Below are 16,324 nucleotides of genomic sequence, written 5' to 3'. Positions count from 1 at the left end.
TTTGAGAAACAGTGCTCGGATAAATTCATAAGCTCTGCCAATATCTGTCCACGATTTAAACTCTGCTCAAGGCCCTGCTGTAAAGAGAAGTTTATGACTTAATAAAGAAAAGAAGTTTAAACCAGACCACATCGAAGTTGAGATGCTGAAAGCGTTATCTTGCCATGGCTCCGCACTTGATCTGTTGTGTAACTTGTGTTTCCTTTTTAAGAAATATCGCTTAGGGTGCTGTATTGTGACCAAAAGACCGGATCATTCAATTGTGAGACTCAAAAAATATGGATGATCTGCACGGAAAGACGTTGTCAACAGCAGAAACTAAATTCTGTGCGTATCACAATAAACAGGCGAATGCAGTTGTATAGGTAAAAAGGCAGTTAAGCTCGAGCTCACTTAAAACGAAATGTTAATGTAACATTATAATTCTCTATTCCACAACACTGTCCGGCTTATTGCTGGTTTATTTCATATTCATTTGACACAATGTTTTGGTCTAAACAAATTTCAACAGGAGGTCATATATACTGTCCAGACAATATATGTTTTCAACTTTCATACATGTTCTGCTGCCGTTCAGGGGCAAGTCAATCAGGAGTGTAAAAATAAACCGTAGTTTTTAAATATTTGTTTAATCTCTGAAGAGTTTTTTAAAGAAGAAAACAAAGAAAAAAACAGGTAAAAGACAAGAAGCATATTCGTGGTAAATTCTAAAACCTTTTGTGCAGTATGTACCTGCACTGCCTAATATAACTGCTGCTGCTGTATCTTAGTGTCTTCATCTACTTCTAACCATAGTGTACATTACCACCATATGTACATTACTCTGCACTAAACTGCCTTTTGCACTTCTGGTTCGATTATCTAATCAAATCTGAAAAAAGAAAATCACTCAAAAATGATTAATGAACTAATCATTGCAGCTCTAAAATCTTAATTCTTCTAAGATCATATTAAGTTGAACTAAAGAATATGAGATATCCACTGACACAAGAGGCCACATGAAGGAATCAGATTGTTTGTGCTCCATTGATGTAGACAGGGTTGTGTTTCTTTGCCTCCTTTCGTCCAATAAAATTGTCATCTGCAAACTTCACAAAAGAGTTCTCTTCTTGTTGGGAATAGCTGTCGTGGGACTCAGCGTGAACAGCAGGGGGCTAAGCACATAGCCCTGAGGGGCTCCGGCGGTCAACACTGGAGTGGAGGAGGTGTGGCTGCCAATCTGAAACTGCCTCAGGTCTGTTTGTGAGGACGTCTAATAAGCAGTTCCAGAGTGAGGCACTCAAGCCCAAAGATTTACCAATCAGTCTCATGGGGGAGATTGATGATGACTGCTGAGCCGAAATCAACAAACAACATTGTGATGTCGAAGTTGTTATTTTCAAGATGTGTGAGGGCGGAGTGGAGACGGCATCACATCTCAGAGGAAAATATTGTACTTTTTCCTTTAAATTTATTGAACAGTGCTAGATAATTGCCAGATTACAATTCCTCATACCTTCCAGTGAAAAACATGTGCCTCCAAAGTTGGTAATTTTCAATTTGAATGTTTTTTGATTAACTGTAGGATGAGCAGTAATAGTTAAAATTAGCATAACTTTGACGATCGACTACTGTAACGTCTATGAGAAACATTAATGGAGCAGTCATATTGATCCCAAAACATAATTTATCACCCCTTGATAGTCTACTTTAAGAACATTTTGTTGTAAGGCTTTGAATGCAGGACTTTTACTTGTAGTGGAGTATTTTCACAGTGTGGTATTAGTACTGTGAATACTTCTCAGCCTTCACGAATTAAAATATAGTTTGACACCTGGAGGGGAGAGAAAACGTAGCATGCCTTTCTGCATTACAGCCTTCCTGACACTGGGTGGCGCCATGGCGCGCTTGGATTTAAAACGTGTTTCGTAATGTCCAGCAGTCGTCGCTAAATATCCAGCTTTTCTTTGCCAAAATCTATCCCACAATCCCCACACACCGGCGGTGTATTCATTTGAATGATACAACTCTGAAACGCTAGCGGGACCTACACAGAAAAGAGTGCTCTGGAGTTTTAACAGTTGTTCACGTTTTGGATTTACACACCTGAGGAGACCCAATGCGTCTCAACAAAATGAGCAGGTTCGTTTAAAACCGTACTGTTTAAATGGTGGACATAAACTGCAGTTTATGAAGCCATATGTTCCCTGGGTTGAAAGGCTAACTAGCCAGCTAGCTCGCACTAGCGGCCCAGCTCGTTACTTTCAACGTCTCCGTGTATCCTTGGTAGTTGAGCTAAACGCTAACTGTTAAAGCTAACTACTAGTTCCAGGCTAACTAGCTAGCAGCATAAGCTAACTTTCAGCTAATGGACGTAAGGAAACGCTCTCCTTTATTAGACTTAAAACCCACTACTTAAACTTTAAGGAACACGGAAGGTTTGTGACGTTTGTTGTTGCTCACCTAACTTACGTTAATGCTTGTATCGCAGCAGCCAACGCCTTTGTAACTCAAATATAGCGTTTTTGTTTTGTTTATCTACGTTGAACGTCTGCTTTTAGTCTTTTTGAATCACACTGCTGCATGTTAAATTGAAGGAAGCCAACCTGTTTGTGCCACAAAGTGACTTTGCCTCTTGAAACTCCTGAGTTGTCTCTTCTGTTTCCCCACAATTGTTTATCCAACAGTGTCTCGTATTGTGGAAGCTGCTAAGCATGTCTGGCAACGAGAAGTCTTAAAGATCAACCAGAATAAATCCATATGGCTTTCGGCAATCCTGCCTGCATTTTTCTCCTGAAAAGAACATGAAGCAGGTATGGAGATGTGAGGGCAAATACCACGTCTTATTGTGTATATAATAATGTTTCTGAAATCCTTGTGACTGTGAAGTACAGTTCAGTGGTGTTGTAGAAGTAGATATTGTAGTAGTGGCTTCATCCCCTATCCTTTCGTTTTAGGTGGATATTATAAATAAGGAAGAATTAGATAAAGAAAGGTGAGTCTCTGATCCACACCTGTGGGATTCATCTTAAATATGATCACTCACTCGCTCTGTCCCACAGATATTCCCTCTCAGTCACTGGACCATTAAAGGCACCTTTCCTTAACCATTATCACCATGTTTGTGGCTATGAATGTAATGGTTTTCGAAACTATGACAGCTTTGCCTCTGGTCCATGACGACTTTGCTCTCTGCAGATTTCAAGTCCACTACGGAGTACAGAGCCCAGGCAAAGCAAAGCGAGTGTCCTCTTGCAAGAGGAAAGGTTGTCCATTGGTGGAGGTGGGCTTAAAGCTGCACCGCAAAACATCAGATGTAGGCCGTGCCCGTGAACCCGGCATGGCCAACAAAGAAAATGAGCTGACGTGCACCGATGATGTGCGGGCCGTGCACCACAATGACAACTGCGGGCTCCCTGTAAACTCTGCAGAGGCCTCCAAGATGGCAGGGGCCAGCTCCAAGTACAGAGACTTCACTGAGGTGAGATGTGTATATATATAAAAAAAAAAAAAAAAACTGATGCTCTGCTCTAGAAAACAATAGAACTGATTCTTTCTTGGGGTTCTCACAATTTGCAACACTTTTGCAGACTGAATTCCCTTTGTGCATTGTTTGTCTTTTACGTACAGCTATCAAAGGACCATGAAGCCATGACTCACGTCCTTTTTGGAAGGAACCTCCGACTAAAAGTAGCCCAAACGCTATGGCGAAGAAATGCCAGTGAATTAGTGGCCTACTTAATAAGGTAAATCAGTGACAGCTAATACTGCCTTATTGTAGACTTTCGTAAATTCCTCAATCGCATAACGCGCTTCATCTTTAATCATTTGTTGGTTTTTGCAGAATTGAAGACACGGGGGTGCTGCTTGACTGCTTACCTGTCTTAACAAATAAGTGAGTCTCATCTTCACGTGTTCATTTTTAAATGACTCAGCTTCACCCGTAATGACTGGAATGCACAATAGTTCAGACCTGTATTAAACAAGATCATGTAGCATCATTATAGATGCAACTAAGTATTTTATTGATTAATCCACCTTTTCTCGATGAATCTAAAAGTCTATAGAACGGCCGACAGAAGGGAAAAATGTGCAGCACGGTTGTTCACGTCTCAAATTTCTTGTTTTCGATTCAATGGATTCGGTTGTTTTAGATCCAAGCAACATAATCTAAATCATGTTTTTTTTTTTAATTATGTTGTTATAATACAAATAAATGTATTTTTCTGTGCCTGCCTACATTACTGACAATCTGCTCACTTTCTTTAATCTTGAGTTTTCTTATTTTTTTTCAGCCTTCAAACTGAAGCACCATGTTTGTCACTTGGCTGCTGCGTTGACCTAATGCCCCTTGTGAAAGTGATTCTTGCCAGTAAATATGAAGAGTAAGTGTCGCTGAGCGAAAAGTGTTTACTGTTTTAGTCTTGAAGACAATTTTCTATTCAATCAAGATGCTTCAGCCGGTGAGACACGCCAATAAACTGAAGTGAGAACTGATGAAGCCTCTTGGATGAGTAATGAAATCTCTTTGACTTATGACCTGGAGAAGTTTAACGGATATGTGTTTTAACATTATGATTTGACTAACTTTTTGTTACAGGAACATTATGGTGGGTTTACACTGGGTTCAATCCGTCATCAGGAAATGGTGGCCAGAACTTTCTAAGAATGAGAAAAGACTGCGGGACAGTTCTTCGGAAGACAGGTGGGCAGTGCCGGCTTAAATACAACCCAATACTTCATGACACAACCAATTTACATATTTCTAAACTCTGCTTCTTTATCCAAGGTTTTGACTCTATTCAAATCTTTGACGATGACAAAACAGTTCTACTGATGTACAATAGGTCACTGGAAATGCTGCTAATCAGCACAGTAGAAACTGAAGAGGAGATAATTTACCTCCATGAACTTTTATATTACGTGTCATTATTTGACCTTTTACTAATACTGACTGCACCGACTCAATATTGCACCGTGCCACCTGTTGCCTCTTTTCATCTTCCTCAGCATTCACCTTTGGATAGTTTCCGGGCAGATGTGCACGTTGGTTGTGTATCGTAATGCTGTAGCAAACAAATTTCCCTTTGCGGGATTAATAAAGTATCTCTCTAGCCATCTATCTTGTGTTACTGCAATACATGAGTTTACAATCATCTCTTGACACATTGCTGTGTCTTTTCAAAGACCGAAAAGGAAAACTCAAAATGCCGCCAAAGTGGTGCATTCACATCCACCACGATTAGCCTCGTGATTGGACCATTGTGCACTTATTAACAAAGTTTTCAGTGTTTTCCTCTTTGAACTTTGAAAAAGATCACTAAGGTCACTTACTATGGCTTCTGTGTGCACTCACCACATATTGCAATGGTCATGTTTGTGTGTGTATTGCAGGAATATTGAAGTCATGAAGCAGAGGCTGAAGGACTTGTGGAAGGAAGGGGCCCGGTTATGTTTGGTTCCAGGATCTACGGGAGAACTGGCAAAGGTGAGAAGTATGACATGTTGGTACGTACCAGGGATTTCTGTTGTGACGAGTGCAGCGCCTGTTCATAACGGCCTGAATGCTCGGCCTGTGGTGTTGCAGCTTTCTAGAGAACCACTCATACGAACAACTTAACACTCCGATGCTTCCTGTGGTCCTGAGCAATACAGCTGCCATGACAGAGTTGCAAGTTCCCACTACTCATGGTTAGGAACACTCTGGTTCAGGATAAAACACCAGAGACAGACTTTACCCTTAACTGAGGTAGACACCCTGGGCCTGTGGCCCCAAACAGCTATAGATTTAATATGTTTGGATAAGAAAGATACCGAAATATGTTACTATTCTAATACATTGTACTCTGGAATAACTTACAAAAGGCCCCCAAAGCAGTTAAAAGATATGCAAGCTACTTTCTGTGTACTACGACTTTAATGGAGAACATTTCAGTACTGCATTTACGTGACGGAGACATGTTAGCGGTAACGTTGCAGATTCAGATTTGACTCACTAAATATAACAATTAAACCCTGAAGCATTACTCATTTAACTATCCAGCATTATAAAAGGCTCCACTGTGAACAGATGTTAAGTACAATGTGCTTTGTCTGGGTTACTTGTTTGAAGGTTTCATAAAAAGTGCTTGTCACAAGCTCCTTCTGTTTGTTTCCACCCTCTGTTGATTTTGGGTGGACACAGTCAACCACTCCCATCCTAGAAAAAACAAAACAAACCTATGTTCACCATAAGCTGACTAGCATTTTTATGAGTTGAATTTGTTTTGTGGTTCATTTGTTTCCATCTTCACTTCCTGCTTCCTCATGACATTTCATATGATGTTTTTTAACAGGAATTAATGATTGTAAGTTTTAAGTATTGGTTGCAGAAAGCCAAATCAACGACACATTTTTAAAGTCAGTGTTTTATGAATAAGTAATCCAGTATGTTGTCACGTTTGTAATGGGGAACTCCTGGATGGTTTTAACAGTTGATACAATGTAAAACAAAGATTAGTGTAATGTGTGCAGAGTACTGTTCCACTGGCTGTTACAACAGCTTACGTGTTATCTCCTCTTCATGTTGCAGGCCATCAAGTCTTATCTATCGCAGCTGCCCTGACGCTTGTCAATGCAGCTCCCTGAGGATGTGACCACTACTGCCGGATCATGGCTGTGTTTTCAACAGATAATGACGCCAGAGAAATGGACTGGTTCATTCGGCCACTTACACACACACCCCCCCCCCTTTACTGGGGACTGAACTTCACAATCCAGACAACTCCCTCGGTTAGAGGTGGAGACTCTCACGGCGGGGCGGAGAGAGCCTGTCTGCCAAAAAACACACAGCCAATGACTGCTTCACATTGAAGTGGACCTTGTGAAGGGGCATATTTAGTGGACCTCCATGAGACTGGTTGTAACTTCGCTCTATGAAGTGCCACGCTCTTTGTCTCTCACTACATCACTCTTTGCCATGGAATGCAAATGCACTTGTGGAAGTAATGAATGCTCGGCTGGTTTAATGTTTTTTGCGCCTGGGTTCTCTGGAATCATGAACTTGAATCTGCAACAGTCTTAAGTTATTAGAACTCCTCTTGTTTTCACTTTGCCTCTTCATATGACGTTTGACTGTATAACATCAATTGTAAAAACAAGTGATTCTTTTAATCTTCTTTTAAATAAATTTGATAAAAATCAGTATTCTTTTATATTAGTTTTATTGTGTGTGTGTGTGTGTGTGTGTGTATATATTAAAAGGTACACTAAGAATAACAAATTAACGTGTGTGTGTAAGTGAACATACTTTCCTGTTCTCTTCTGATCTTGCTTAATTGCTGAATAAGTCATTCATAGTGGCTAAACTAGTTTTTCAGCTGTTTGTGGTTAGTGCCAAAGCCATGTAAACAGGCTCTGGTTCTGATTAGTGCACTTCCTTTTTTTATAACTTTATTAATCAAATTGGTTTCCATTTCTGTTTGGCAAAACAAACGTGTCTTATCGTTTAAATAATGGAAGACCAAGTCATTAAAGAAAATAGGAAGAAAAAAAGGACACAACTAAAGGCAGATTGAATTATAGGAGTAAAAGAATATACCTTTTTAGATGCAACTGTGCTTAGTATGTTCGTAGTATAGTGTATATATACTATAGTATTCTTAGCCTATTTTTTGCTGCTGTAGCGAACAAATTTTCCCTTGCGGGATAAATAAAGTATATCTATTTTTAAGATTACATTACAAAATACTAAACATGTTAGTGTATCTCTAACTGACAGCTTTAAATTGTGTTTATAATAAATTTCCACAGGAAAAAGTACATCAGACCAATTTAATGTGACTGTTTAGTTGTACAATAAAGTTTTTTTTCAATGTGACGTCATCCTCCGCAGCCACAGCTGATGTGCTCAGTCTTCCGGTCCTTCTCCAAACTGCTCTTGAACACACATTGACGGACATAGTTAGACCTCATTTTAACTTGATAAAGACAGACAATATGATTTATAGGGAAAGAATACCGCTGTTATGGGTTTTCGTGCAGGCTGCGGTCGTCGTAGCGTGGTGTTTCACTGATATCGAAACAGGGCCTGGCGCAGGTGTAACGTTATCGAACCAGCCGAACGGAGATCGGTTCAAGATCGAGGGAAGAGCAATAGTTCCGGGGGTGAAAACACAAGACTGGGTCTCCACGGCAAGAATCCTCGTGGAAGGTGAAGAGTACGTGGGATTTGTAAGGTAAGAAACAGCCGCCGTTGTACCTAGCTAGCTGGCTAGCCTGTTAGCGAGGATAGGTAGCATTAGCATGGCCAGCTAGCCTGACGTGCCACTGATGCTAACCGCACGGCAGCAGCTGTCGTACCGGTTGGCATGTTCCAAACTAATTTACAGCTTAATAGCTGTGAATGTGACTCGTGCCAACCGGGACAACAACACGGTTATTTCATGTTTACATACCTGTCACTGAACTTAGTTGTTGTTTTCACTATGAGCTCAGCCAGGCCTCTCGGTCTCATGGTAACGAACGTTAGCTGTGAACACAACAACCCTTGGCCTCAAGAGATGTGCCTGTTGTTGTTGCAGTCTAAAAGCACTGATATATAGGTAGTACTGTGGTGTATTAAAACAAAGGCTCCCCGCAAAACATAAGGATTTACTGCGGTCAGTTGTATCCAACTATCTGTAGTAACGTTATGTGGTATGGATTTGTCAGAGAATTGAAGCAGTTGGACTGTTCCTAAGCAGTCGGTTCCTTTAAGGTTACTGTGAAATGGTTGTGTATATCTGCCATGTTGTAAGTTAATAAACAGCAGATTCCAAATATAATGGGTTAACCATATAAATGTATTCCACTTGAGAGGTACTTGGAAGGAATTTGGGAGATGGCTGGTCCCATTTCCTCAAATGTTAACATAGATAAACACAATCAGTTGCTAGTTTATTAAGTACACCAATCTTATCCTATAATTGATATAAATAGGCTTGACTAAAGACACGCTCCACAATATAATGCAATCGAAATCAATAGCTCCACATACGACAGTGTCGAACATGTCAATAAAGTCAAATCAACACCTCTCTGAACTGAATACATGTGCAGTCTTAAAAAAAAAATCCTATTGTTGTTACAGAACTGATGGAAGTTTCGCTGTGAATGACGTCCCTTCAGGGTCCTACGTTGTGGAAATTGTCACCCCTAACTATAGATTTGAGCCAGTACGTGTTGATATCACATCCAAGGGCAAAATGAGGTAAGCCTATTCCGAGGAAACAAAAAAAAAGGGCATACACAAATGTCTCACATTGATCCGCATTGCATAACTTTCAGCGTACTGTTTTGGAGGCATCGCTAACCCACTAGTAACCGCGTGTCATTTCACAGGGCACGTCTTGTGAACTACATCAAGACTTCAGAGGTAATTCGCCAGCCATATCCTCTTCAGGTCAGGGCTAATGGCCCTCACACCTACTTCATGAAGAGAGAAACCTGGGGCTGGACAGACTTCCTCATGAACCCAATGGTAAAAAACTAACTGATTATATTGCACTGAACTTGCTGAATATGTCATTTGGGTGAGCAAAATGCAGAGAAGCACGGACAAAAAACGTGTTATTGTTTTCTGCGCAGTGCATATCATTACCTTGCCTTACCTTGCCATGTGGTTTGCAGTACCCGGAAAGGAAAGTGAACTGCTTTTGCACAAGCAAGATGGTCCTCAAAAGTTATTCAAACCCAACTGGGCCTAGCATGTGCAGTTGCTGTTGCCCAGACTTGATTGTCCTTATTAGACATGCTCATCTTTTCTCTATATTTACTACAAGTGTTAAAGATAGTTATTGTGCTTCTGGGTGTCTTGTTTAATTGTGTTGTCTTTGTTGCTCCTGCAGGTCATGATGATGGTTCTGCCCCTGCTGATCATTGTTCTATTGCCCAAGGTGGTCAACACCAATGACCCAGAAATGAGAAAGGTATAGATTCCATTATAGCCTCAGGTGTTATTACAAAAATAGTGTGTATGCATGGAGTTTATCATCATGCTGAATTGTATTGGATGCATTCAGATCAGTTTAATGAGGATGTGTTAATTGTCACAAGACAGTGCAAGTTCATGACAGAATAGCGTTTATAATGTCAGTAGTCAAAGGAACACTTGTATTGAATTCATGATACCCTGTCCTGGCCTCGACTTGAAGTGTGAGTGTATCGTAATGGTCAAAAATGACAGTGACATTGTTTATTTTTTGGAAATCGGTGAGGATTTTTCCAGAGTCGGTCCCACTTTGTCATCTACAGCCGTTTTCATTTCACTGCCGTCTTTACAGGAAATGGAGCAGTCCATGAACATGCTGAACCCCAACCCCGAGCTTCCAGACGTCTCTGAGCTCATGACCAAGCTCTTCTCCGGCTCCAAGGGCTCCAGCAAGGCAGGCAGCAGCAGCAAGGGCACCAGGCCGGCCGTCAAGAGGAGGTAGTACTGTACGCGTCCCTTCAATCTGCCTAAGGAAGCTCGAGTTATGCCATGGAAGCAAGATTTTTAAGTGTCATTTCCCCTGGGTCTATTGTACAGTTTTCTTTATTATTATTAGATGTTTTAAGCACATCTTGATTTCTAATATGCTATTGGAAACGTTCTTACTGCACTGATAGAAATTTCTTAAACCCTGCAACAGCTGTTACCCTTAATTTGCTCTATACTTTCTTCCTGTGGCTCTTCTACGCATCCATCTTTTCTGTGCTAACCCTCCGGTGTGCATTCTTCCACTGCTGCTAATTCCACTACCTAAAAGAGAACATATATACAGAGATTTTTTTCTTTTCTTTTCAATTTCAGTAATATGACTGTGAATGAAGATTAATTGAATTTTAAGACTGATAAATTCTTATTTAAAAGCCTAGATGAATAAATTGCAATGGTATATAACAACTGTGTTTTTATTTCCATTTTATTTATTTTGAGAGTGAACACATGGGTCTTCTCATTTTTTTTTTTCCTCAATCATTGTGTGTACTGTATGACCAGGATTCACATACTGTAAATTACAACGGTAATGATTGGCAGTTAAAAGGAAGAAAGGGCTGTGTGGTTGCTTCAAGATCTCTAGAGTGTAACTTTACTTACTTTTAATAAAGCGGATGATAAAGTCCATAATAAAGTAATAATAAAATGTGTTTGTGATAAATGTTCTCACTACATATGTCATTTAATCATAATTACAACTAAGCTAACTCCATTTGCTGATGAAGACCCGGTTATATGGTTGAAATCTCAAGAAAATGCTAGTAAATTGACATTAAATTGGGATTTTTTTCTTTTACTATAATGGCTAAAATAATATACTTTGATGCTTTAAGATGATGGTTCCCAAGCTGAGGGTTGAGGCCTGTTACAGGGCCCCTAGATTAAGAGAACGTAGTCTTATAAGGTTATTAAAGGGATAAGAAAAATGTTTAACTTCTTCAGGCCTCTACAAATCCTTTAAATCAAACAATCTGAGTACTGCTCGAAAATGATGTCCTCAGTGAAACAAGTAGAGTAGAGTAGAGCAGGCACATCCCAAAAACGTAAAACAAATAAACCAGGCAGAAGTCAGCTGATTAGATCTAATTTAACAGATCTCCGTCAAGCCCATTAAGGCCTTCACCTGTGATGAGGGGATGATTTTAAAGGGACAGTGCATAGGATTTTAAATGGTGGCGCAACATTGCGGACTCCGTGAAGAGTACCCACTCCCTATTCAGATATTTAGGGCTCATTCTGAGCTCATGAAAACACAATTCTTAAAACACAGTTGTATTACATTCAGTTAATCCTACTAAATGCGACATACTTTTCCTTTAAGGGGTAGCGATCCAGAAAGGTCGGGTACCACTGCTTTAAGCAATAATGCTGGCAATTATAGTTCATATCGTCAACAAATCCCAAAATAAGACTAACGTTTTTTCAACATGTTATATTTCTCAGCTCCAAGCCCACTCGATACATGAACATATAGATCTTTAAAATAAACATCATGAATATATACTGACTGTTTTTACTACTCAAACATGAGAAAATAGTTTCCTCATTGGGGACTATATTCAACTGTGGGTTCGGTGTGCAGGTTAACATTCACGGTGTATGTGGGGTTGACTCAAAACAAGCTGCTGTGCCCGTGTTCATTATGATGAAGGAACCTGTGTGGTTTATTCAAGAAGTTTATTCAAGACGTTTTGAACAATGGTGGTATATGACAGAGGAAAACACATCAAGTTTTGGCTACACAGCTTGTTTGTGGGATTGATTTGCTGTCGCTTTTTGGTCTTTTCACAGTTTTTGTTGACAATAAGAAAACTCTAGAATATCACCAGACTTATCCTTTAATAATGAAGACTGAAGTAGCATTACATCTGACGGGAGCTCTGAGCTCTGTTCTGCACTCAGCAACAGTCATAGTTGTGCACGTCATCCATGGCACGTTACTTTCATTACCCAACTGTTTGAGTGGGTAATGATCGGCTAAACCATTTACAAATAAAAAACAAATCACATCAGATTCAACACATGATGTTGAAATTATTCATGCTGACAAAAGTATAATTCTGCCTTGTGAGTTTGTATTTCACTGTTCAAATCAGTACACACAGACTCACTTTCACATGACTGCACAGACGGACAATGAGCAAAAATGCGTTCACAAAGCTCTTTTGCCTCTGAGCAGAACAAAAGGCACAGAGTTTAAGGAGATAACATTTGACATTACATCATTAAAAGACAAAGAAGTGCAATAATTTACAACAGCATCACTCATCTATTAGATAGACATGTTGGTAGTCATGCTTCATTATGTTTAAATACCATGTGTCCCATGTGTTTTGTTGTTGTTGCAGTAATATGAAAAGTGACAGGAATAAAGGTGTGATCCATAAACAATCTCTTTTGTCATGTTACCACCGTGACACTAATGCAGCTTTAAATGCACAGAAATGTACAGATTAGCCCTTGGACACAAGATCAAACATCGATTTCAAGAGCCAAGATAGAAAACTAAAACATTCACTAAACACTGACATACACTAAGCAATTTACTTTTACCGTTTGAGAGGTGTAGAATCCAACAGAATCAGTGAAATATTTTTATTATACTATAGATTACTTTGAAATGTGTATGCCTACAATATGTCCTTTATATACAGTGCAAGTGAGCAATAGAATAAAGGAGGATTATACCGTATGACTGGTTCAGTGTTTTTATCCACATGCTCACACAAAAATGCTCATGTACGTCAAAAGCATGTTGTTAGTAATTCCTCCTTTCCACATTTGTTGAGAAGTGACTCCTTCATAGTGAATAAAGTTAGTATAAGGCTTCAGCAGTCTGCCAGAGTTAGCTAAATCAAGCCGGGGTTTTATAATCTCAGCATGTAGATGTAGACTATATTAGAAATGTGCTGACATGGCTCTGGTGAAGTTGGTTAGTCTGTTCTCATTTCCAGGCAACAAATACCAACGCTTTGTCGCGCCCCTCTGTGTCTGTTACCGCCGCACAAGGCACCTTTAAGCGCCCGTTTGACACGCACCGAGCTGTCAGGTAACAACAACCTAAACCCATCCGCGTCATTATTAAACGCTCACAGAAAATGCTGAAAATGTGATGATGTAGCATAAAAAGGCTGAAAAAAAGCCACACAGGGTGGGAGGAGTTAAAATCCTTGAAAAAAAAGGCAGCAGAATCCTCATATTAGCTTTGACTGATTTTTAAGGACCCCTCCAGACAAATTGAATAATGATTTGTTTCAGTTATGATTTTTGCACAAAAAAGTTAAATTACCTGTTTAAAACACTCCTCTCTCGTAAAAAAAGACAGAATCTATGAACATGCTAATATTTTTTACATTTGAGTCATGAGGAAGAGATTACTTTTTTGCCACGATGGAGAGGAGGACAGCATACCAATAACTCTTTCAACGTACATATTGGCATGTGAGTGTTGTATTAAAGGAGTACTCCACCGATTTAGCGCGGCACTGCTATGACATTGTTGGACTCATGATGGACAGTTTCTAAAATGGATGCAGCAGAACCAGAGATATCAACTTTTTTATTCCACACATTCTACTTCTTCTTCTTCTAATGTAACCTGGTGCCTACATTACCCACAATGCAACGTAACCACTGACTGTTTTTTGGTGTTTTATCCTAGTAGCAGCTAATGTAGCCTGGAGCCGCTAGTCTGCAGCTTAGATCAGGGGCGAGCCACAGAGGTCTGGTAAGCTCACTTCTTTCTAACTGCACACCCCCAGATTATTTTCATTTCCAAACTTGTAGTTTTCAGCACCCGATTGCTGACCCGAGTGACATCATTTGAGGCCATTTTCTAACCATTGTGAGAATTTGTCGCCACCTTTGTGAGGTTTCTTTTCTGTAATAACCTGGAACAGCAGTTTAAGTGCTGCACCAGGCTCAGCTCATTTTCCACCGACATGTACTTTTAACACAAAAATCCCATGCAGCACTTCATGCTGAAGATGACCAGCATACATCAAGAAAATCATCACATGTGGGCAAAAGCAATAAATCAGTTCTATAATAGCATTTTGCCACATCAAGTCATTTTATTGTTGACATTTGGTCCGCCCCAGTACAGCTTGTCATCCCCTCTCCTCCTCCTCCTCCACTGGCAGAGCAGAAGCATGCGGAAGGTCTTCTGAAAGGTCTTGTTGCAGAGCGCGTAGCACATGGGGTTGATGGTGCTGTTGACGTAGCACAGCCAGTAGCCCAGGTGCCACAGGGACACGGGGATGCAACTGTCACAGAAAGTGGAGATGAGCACCATGATGTTGTAGGGCGTCCATGTGAGGATGAAAGCCAGCAGGATGGCGCTGAGAGTCTGGGCCGCCTTCTTCTCCTTCACAAGCACCATCCTCTTCCTCTTGGTGATCTGGTTCTTCAGGACGGGGTCGATGGGTTTGGAGGTGGTGGAGGAGGACGGCGAGGCGTTTTTGGTGGGCTCTTCTGCTTTAGGCAGGCAGGGCGGGGCAGTCATTGGTTTGCCGTTTTTACCCTTTGAGCTAGAGCCCGGTTTGAATTTATAAGAGAGGCGTTTTTTACTGCTCTTCTTTTGAGGAGTGGAAAAGTACAGATCTTCTGCGTAATCACCCACTTGTCCATTCTTATTACTTTGCCCACTACCTTGCTCTTTGAAAGATCCCTGTGGGGTTTCTATTGAAACATGCTGCTCCTCCTCTTCGGACGAGGAGTAGCTGTTAAAGGAAGTGACCTGATCTGCTTTCACCCATGCCTCATCTGATCTGGTAGTAGTTTTAGTGGCATTGCTTTGGTTAGATGAGGACCAGGAGGCCTGACTCCGGTCTCTCCTCTCTCTGGTGAAATGAAAGCAAGAATTAATGATAGTTTTCTGTGGTTTAGTCCCTTCTAGAACATTTTCCGTAGCCAGGCCTTGGAGCTCTGCCAAATCTTTGGTGCGTCTCTGCGTCTCCTTGTAGATCCTACAGTAGAGGATGGTCATAACAGAGACAGGGATGTAGAACGCAGCAATGGCTGTACCAAATGTGATCACAGGCTCTGTTAAAAACTGGATCTCGCACCGGTTGGAAGCCACTTTTCTCTCTCCTACAAAGTATTGCCAGCACAGAATGGGTGGCGCCCAAAGGACAAAAGACACCATCCATGCGAGGCCAATCATGATGGCAGCTCTCTTTGGAGTCCTCTTAGCCCTGTAAGTTAGCGGCCTTGTGATGGAGAAGTACCTGTCGAAGCTGATGACGAGTAAGTTCATAACTGAAGCATTGCTGGCAACATAATCCACTGCTAGCCAGAGATCACATGCAAGGTTTCCCAAGGACCAGTAACCCATCAGGATATATGTAGTGTATAAGTTCATTGACAACACTCCGATGATGAGGTCAGCGAAGGCCAGACTCAGTAGGTAGTAGTTGTTTACAGTCTTCAGCTGGCTGTTGACTTTGAAGGACAGCAACACCAGCACGTTACCAACAATAGTTATCAAGCTGACGATGGCTGACACTGTAGCGATGGTAATAACCTCCCACACGTTGTGGGGAGTCTCCTGGACATGTGATGTGTTGGCAAACGTGCTGTTTGAAGGGTCTACTTCCATGTTGGTATCTGTCTGTGTTACTGTTGATGGGTCAGAGAGAGGTGGCGGTTTGTGGCTCCATTAAGAGTTTTCCTGAAATAAAAAGAGAAACATTAATTATTATTTTTAAAATCTCTCTCTCTATATATAAATGTATATATATATATTTTAATATATATATATTTATATAAGTTATACTGTTTAAACTGTTCTTTGTTTTCCAATAAAAACGTGTGTATTATTGTATGTATTATTATAATGTATTATTT

The 16,324-nt window shown here is 40.5% G+C and overlaps 3 protein-coding genes across 3 annotated transcripts; 2 read left to right on the top strand and 1 right to left on the bottom strand.

Moving 5' to 3' along the window:
• Positions 1-1,999: 1,999 nt before the first annotated feature.
• On the top strand, positions 2,000-7,143 carry katnbl1 (katanin p80 subunit B-like 1). The gene is made up of 10 exons (XM_079180423.1): positions 2,000-2,121; positions 2,667-2,792; positions 2,937-2,974; positions 3,178-3,460; positions 3,610-3,725; positions 3,824-3,874; positions 4,275-4,364; positions 4,580-4,684; positions 5,374-5,467; positions 6,551-7,143. Exons 2-10 carry the CDS (start codon positions 2,784-2,786, stop codon positions 6,581-6,583), a joined length of 819 nt encoding a protein of 272 aa, XP_079036549.1. The 5' UTR covers positions 2,000-2,121; positions 2,667-2,783; the 3' UTR covers positions 6,584-7,143.
• A 714-nt stretch (positions 7,144-7,857) lies between these two features.
• Positions 7,858-11,126, top strand: emc7b (ER membrane protein complex subunit 7b). The gene is made up of 5 exons (XM_079180424.1): positions 7,858-8,195; positions 9,089-9,208; positions 9,340-9,478; positions 9,846-9,926; positions 10,281-11,126. The coding sequence occupies exons 1-5, from the start codon at positions 7,957-7,959 to the stop codon at positions 10,428-10,430; spliced, it is 729 nt and encodes a 242-aa protein (XP_079036550.1). The 5' UTR covers positions 7,858-7,956; the 3' UTR covers positions 10,431-11,126.
• A 3,414-nt stretch (positions 11,127-14,540) lies between these two features.
• chrm5b (cholinergic receptor, muscarinic 5b) lies at positions 14,541-16,131 on the bottom strand (the record flags this gene model as incomplete). Its single annotated transcript, XM_079180420.1, has 1 exon — positions 14,541-16,131. Exon 1 carries the CDS (start codon positions 16,074-16,076, stop codon positions 14,541-14,543), a length of 1,536 nt encoding a protein of 511 aa, XP_079036546.1. The 5' UTR covers positions 16,077-16,131.
• Between the last annotated feature and the right edge of the window lie 193 nt (positions 16,132-16,324).

The sequence above is a fragment of the Pholis gunnellus genome (genome assembly GCF_910591455.1).
Source record: "Pholis gunnellus genome assembly, chromosome: 19".
In the NCBI taxonomy this organism is placed as follows: domain Eukaryota; kingdom Metazoa; phylum Chordata; class Actinopteri; order Perciformes; family Pholidae; genus Pholis; species Pholis gunnellus.
The sequence above is the reverse complement of the archived record's forward strand: the minus strand, read 5'-3'. Positions and strand labels throughout refer to the sequence as shown.

Excerpts from the sequence above, each read along its gene's own strand:
- katnbl1 (XM_079180423.1), top strand. Across the intron at positions 2,975-3,177 it reads GAAGAATTAGATAAAGAAAG|ATTTCAAGTCCACTACGGAG; the intron begins GTGAGTCTCTGA and ends TGCTCTCTGCAG. Across the intron at positions 3,875-4,274 it reads TTACCTGTCTTAACAAATAA|CCTTCAAACTGAAGCACCAT; the intron begins GTGAGTCTCATC and ends ATTTTTTTTCAG.
- emc7b (XM_079180424.1), top strand. The coding sequence starts at position 7,957 with ATGATTTATAGGGAAAGAATACCGCTGTTATGGGTTTTCGTGCAGGCT. Across the intron at positions 9,209-9,339 it reads ACATCCAAGGGCAAAATGAG|GGCACGTCTTGTGAACTACA; the intron begins GTAAGCCTATTC and ends GTCATTTCACAG. Across the intron at positions 9,927-10,280 it reads ATGACCCAGAAATGAGAAAG|GAAATGGAGCAGTCCATGAA; the intron begins GTATAGATTCCA and ends CCGTCTTTACAG.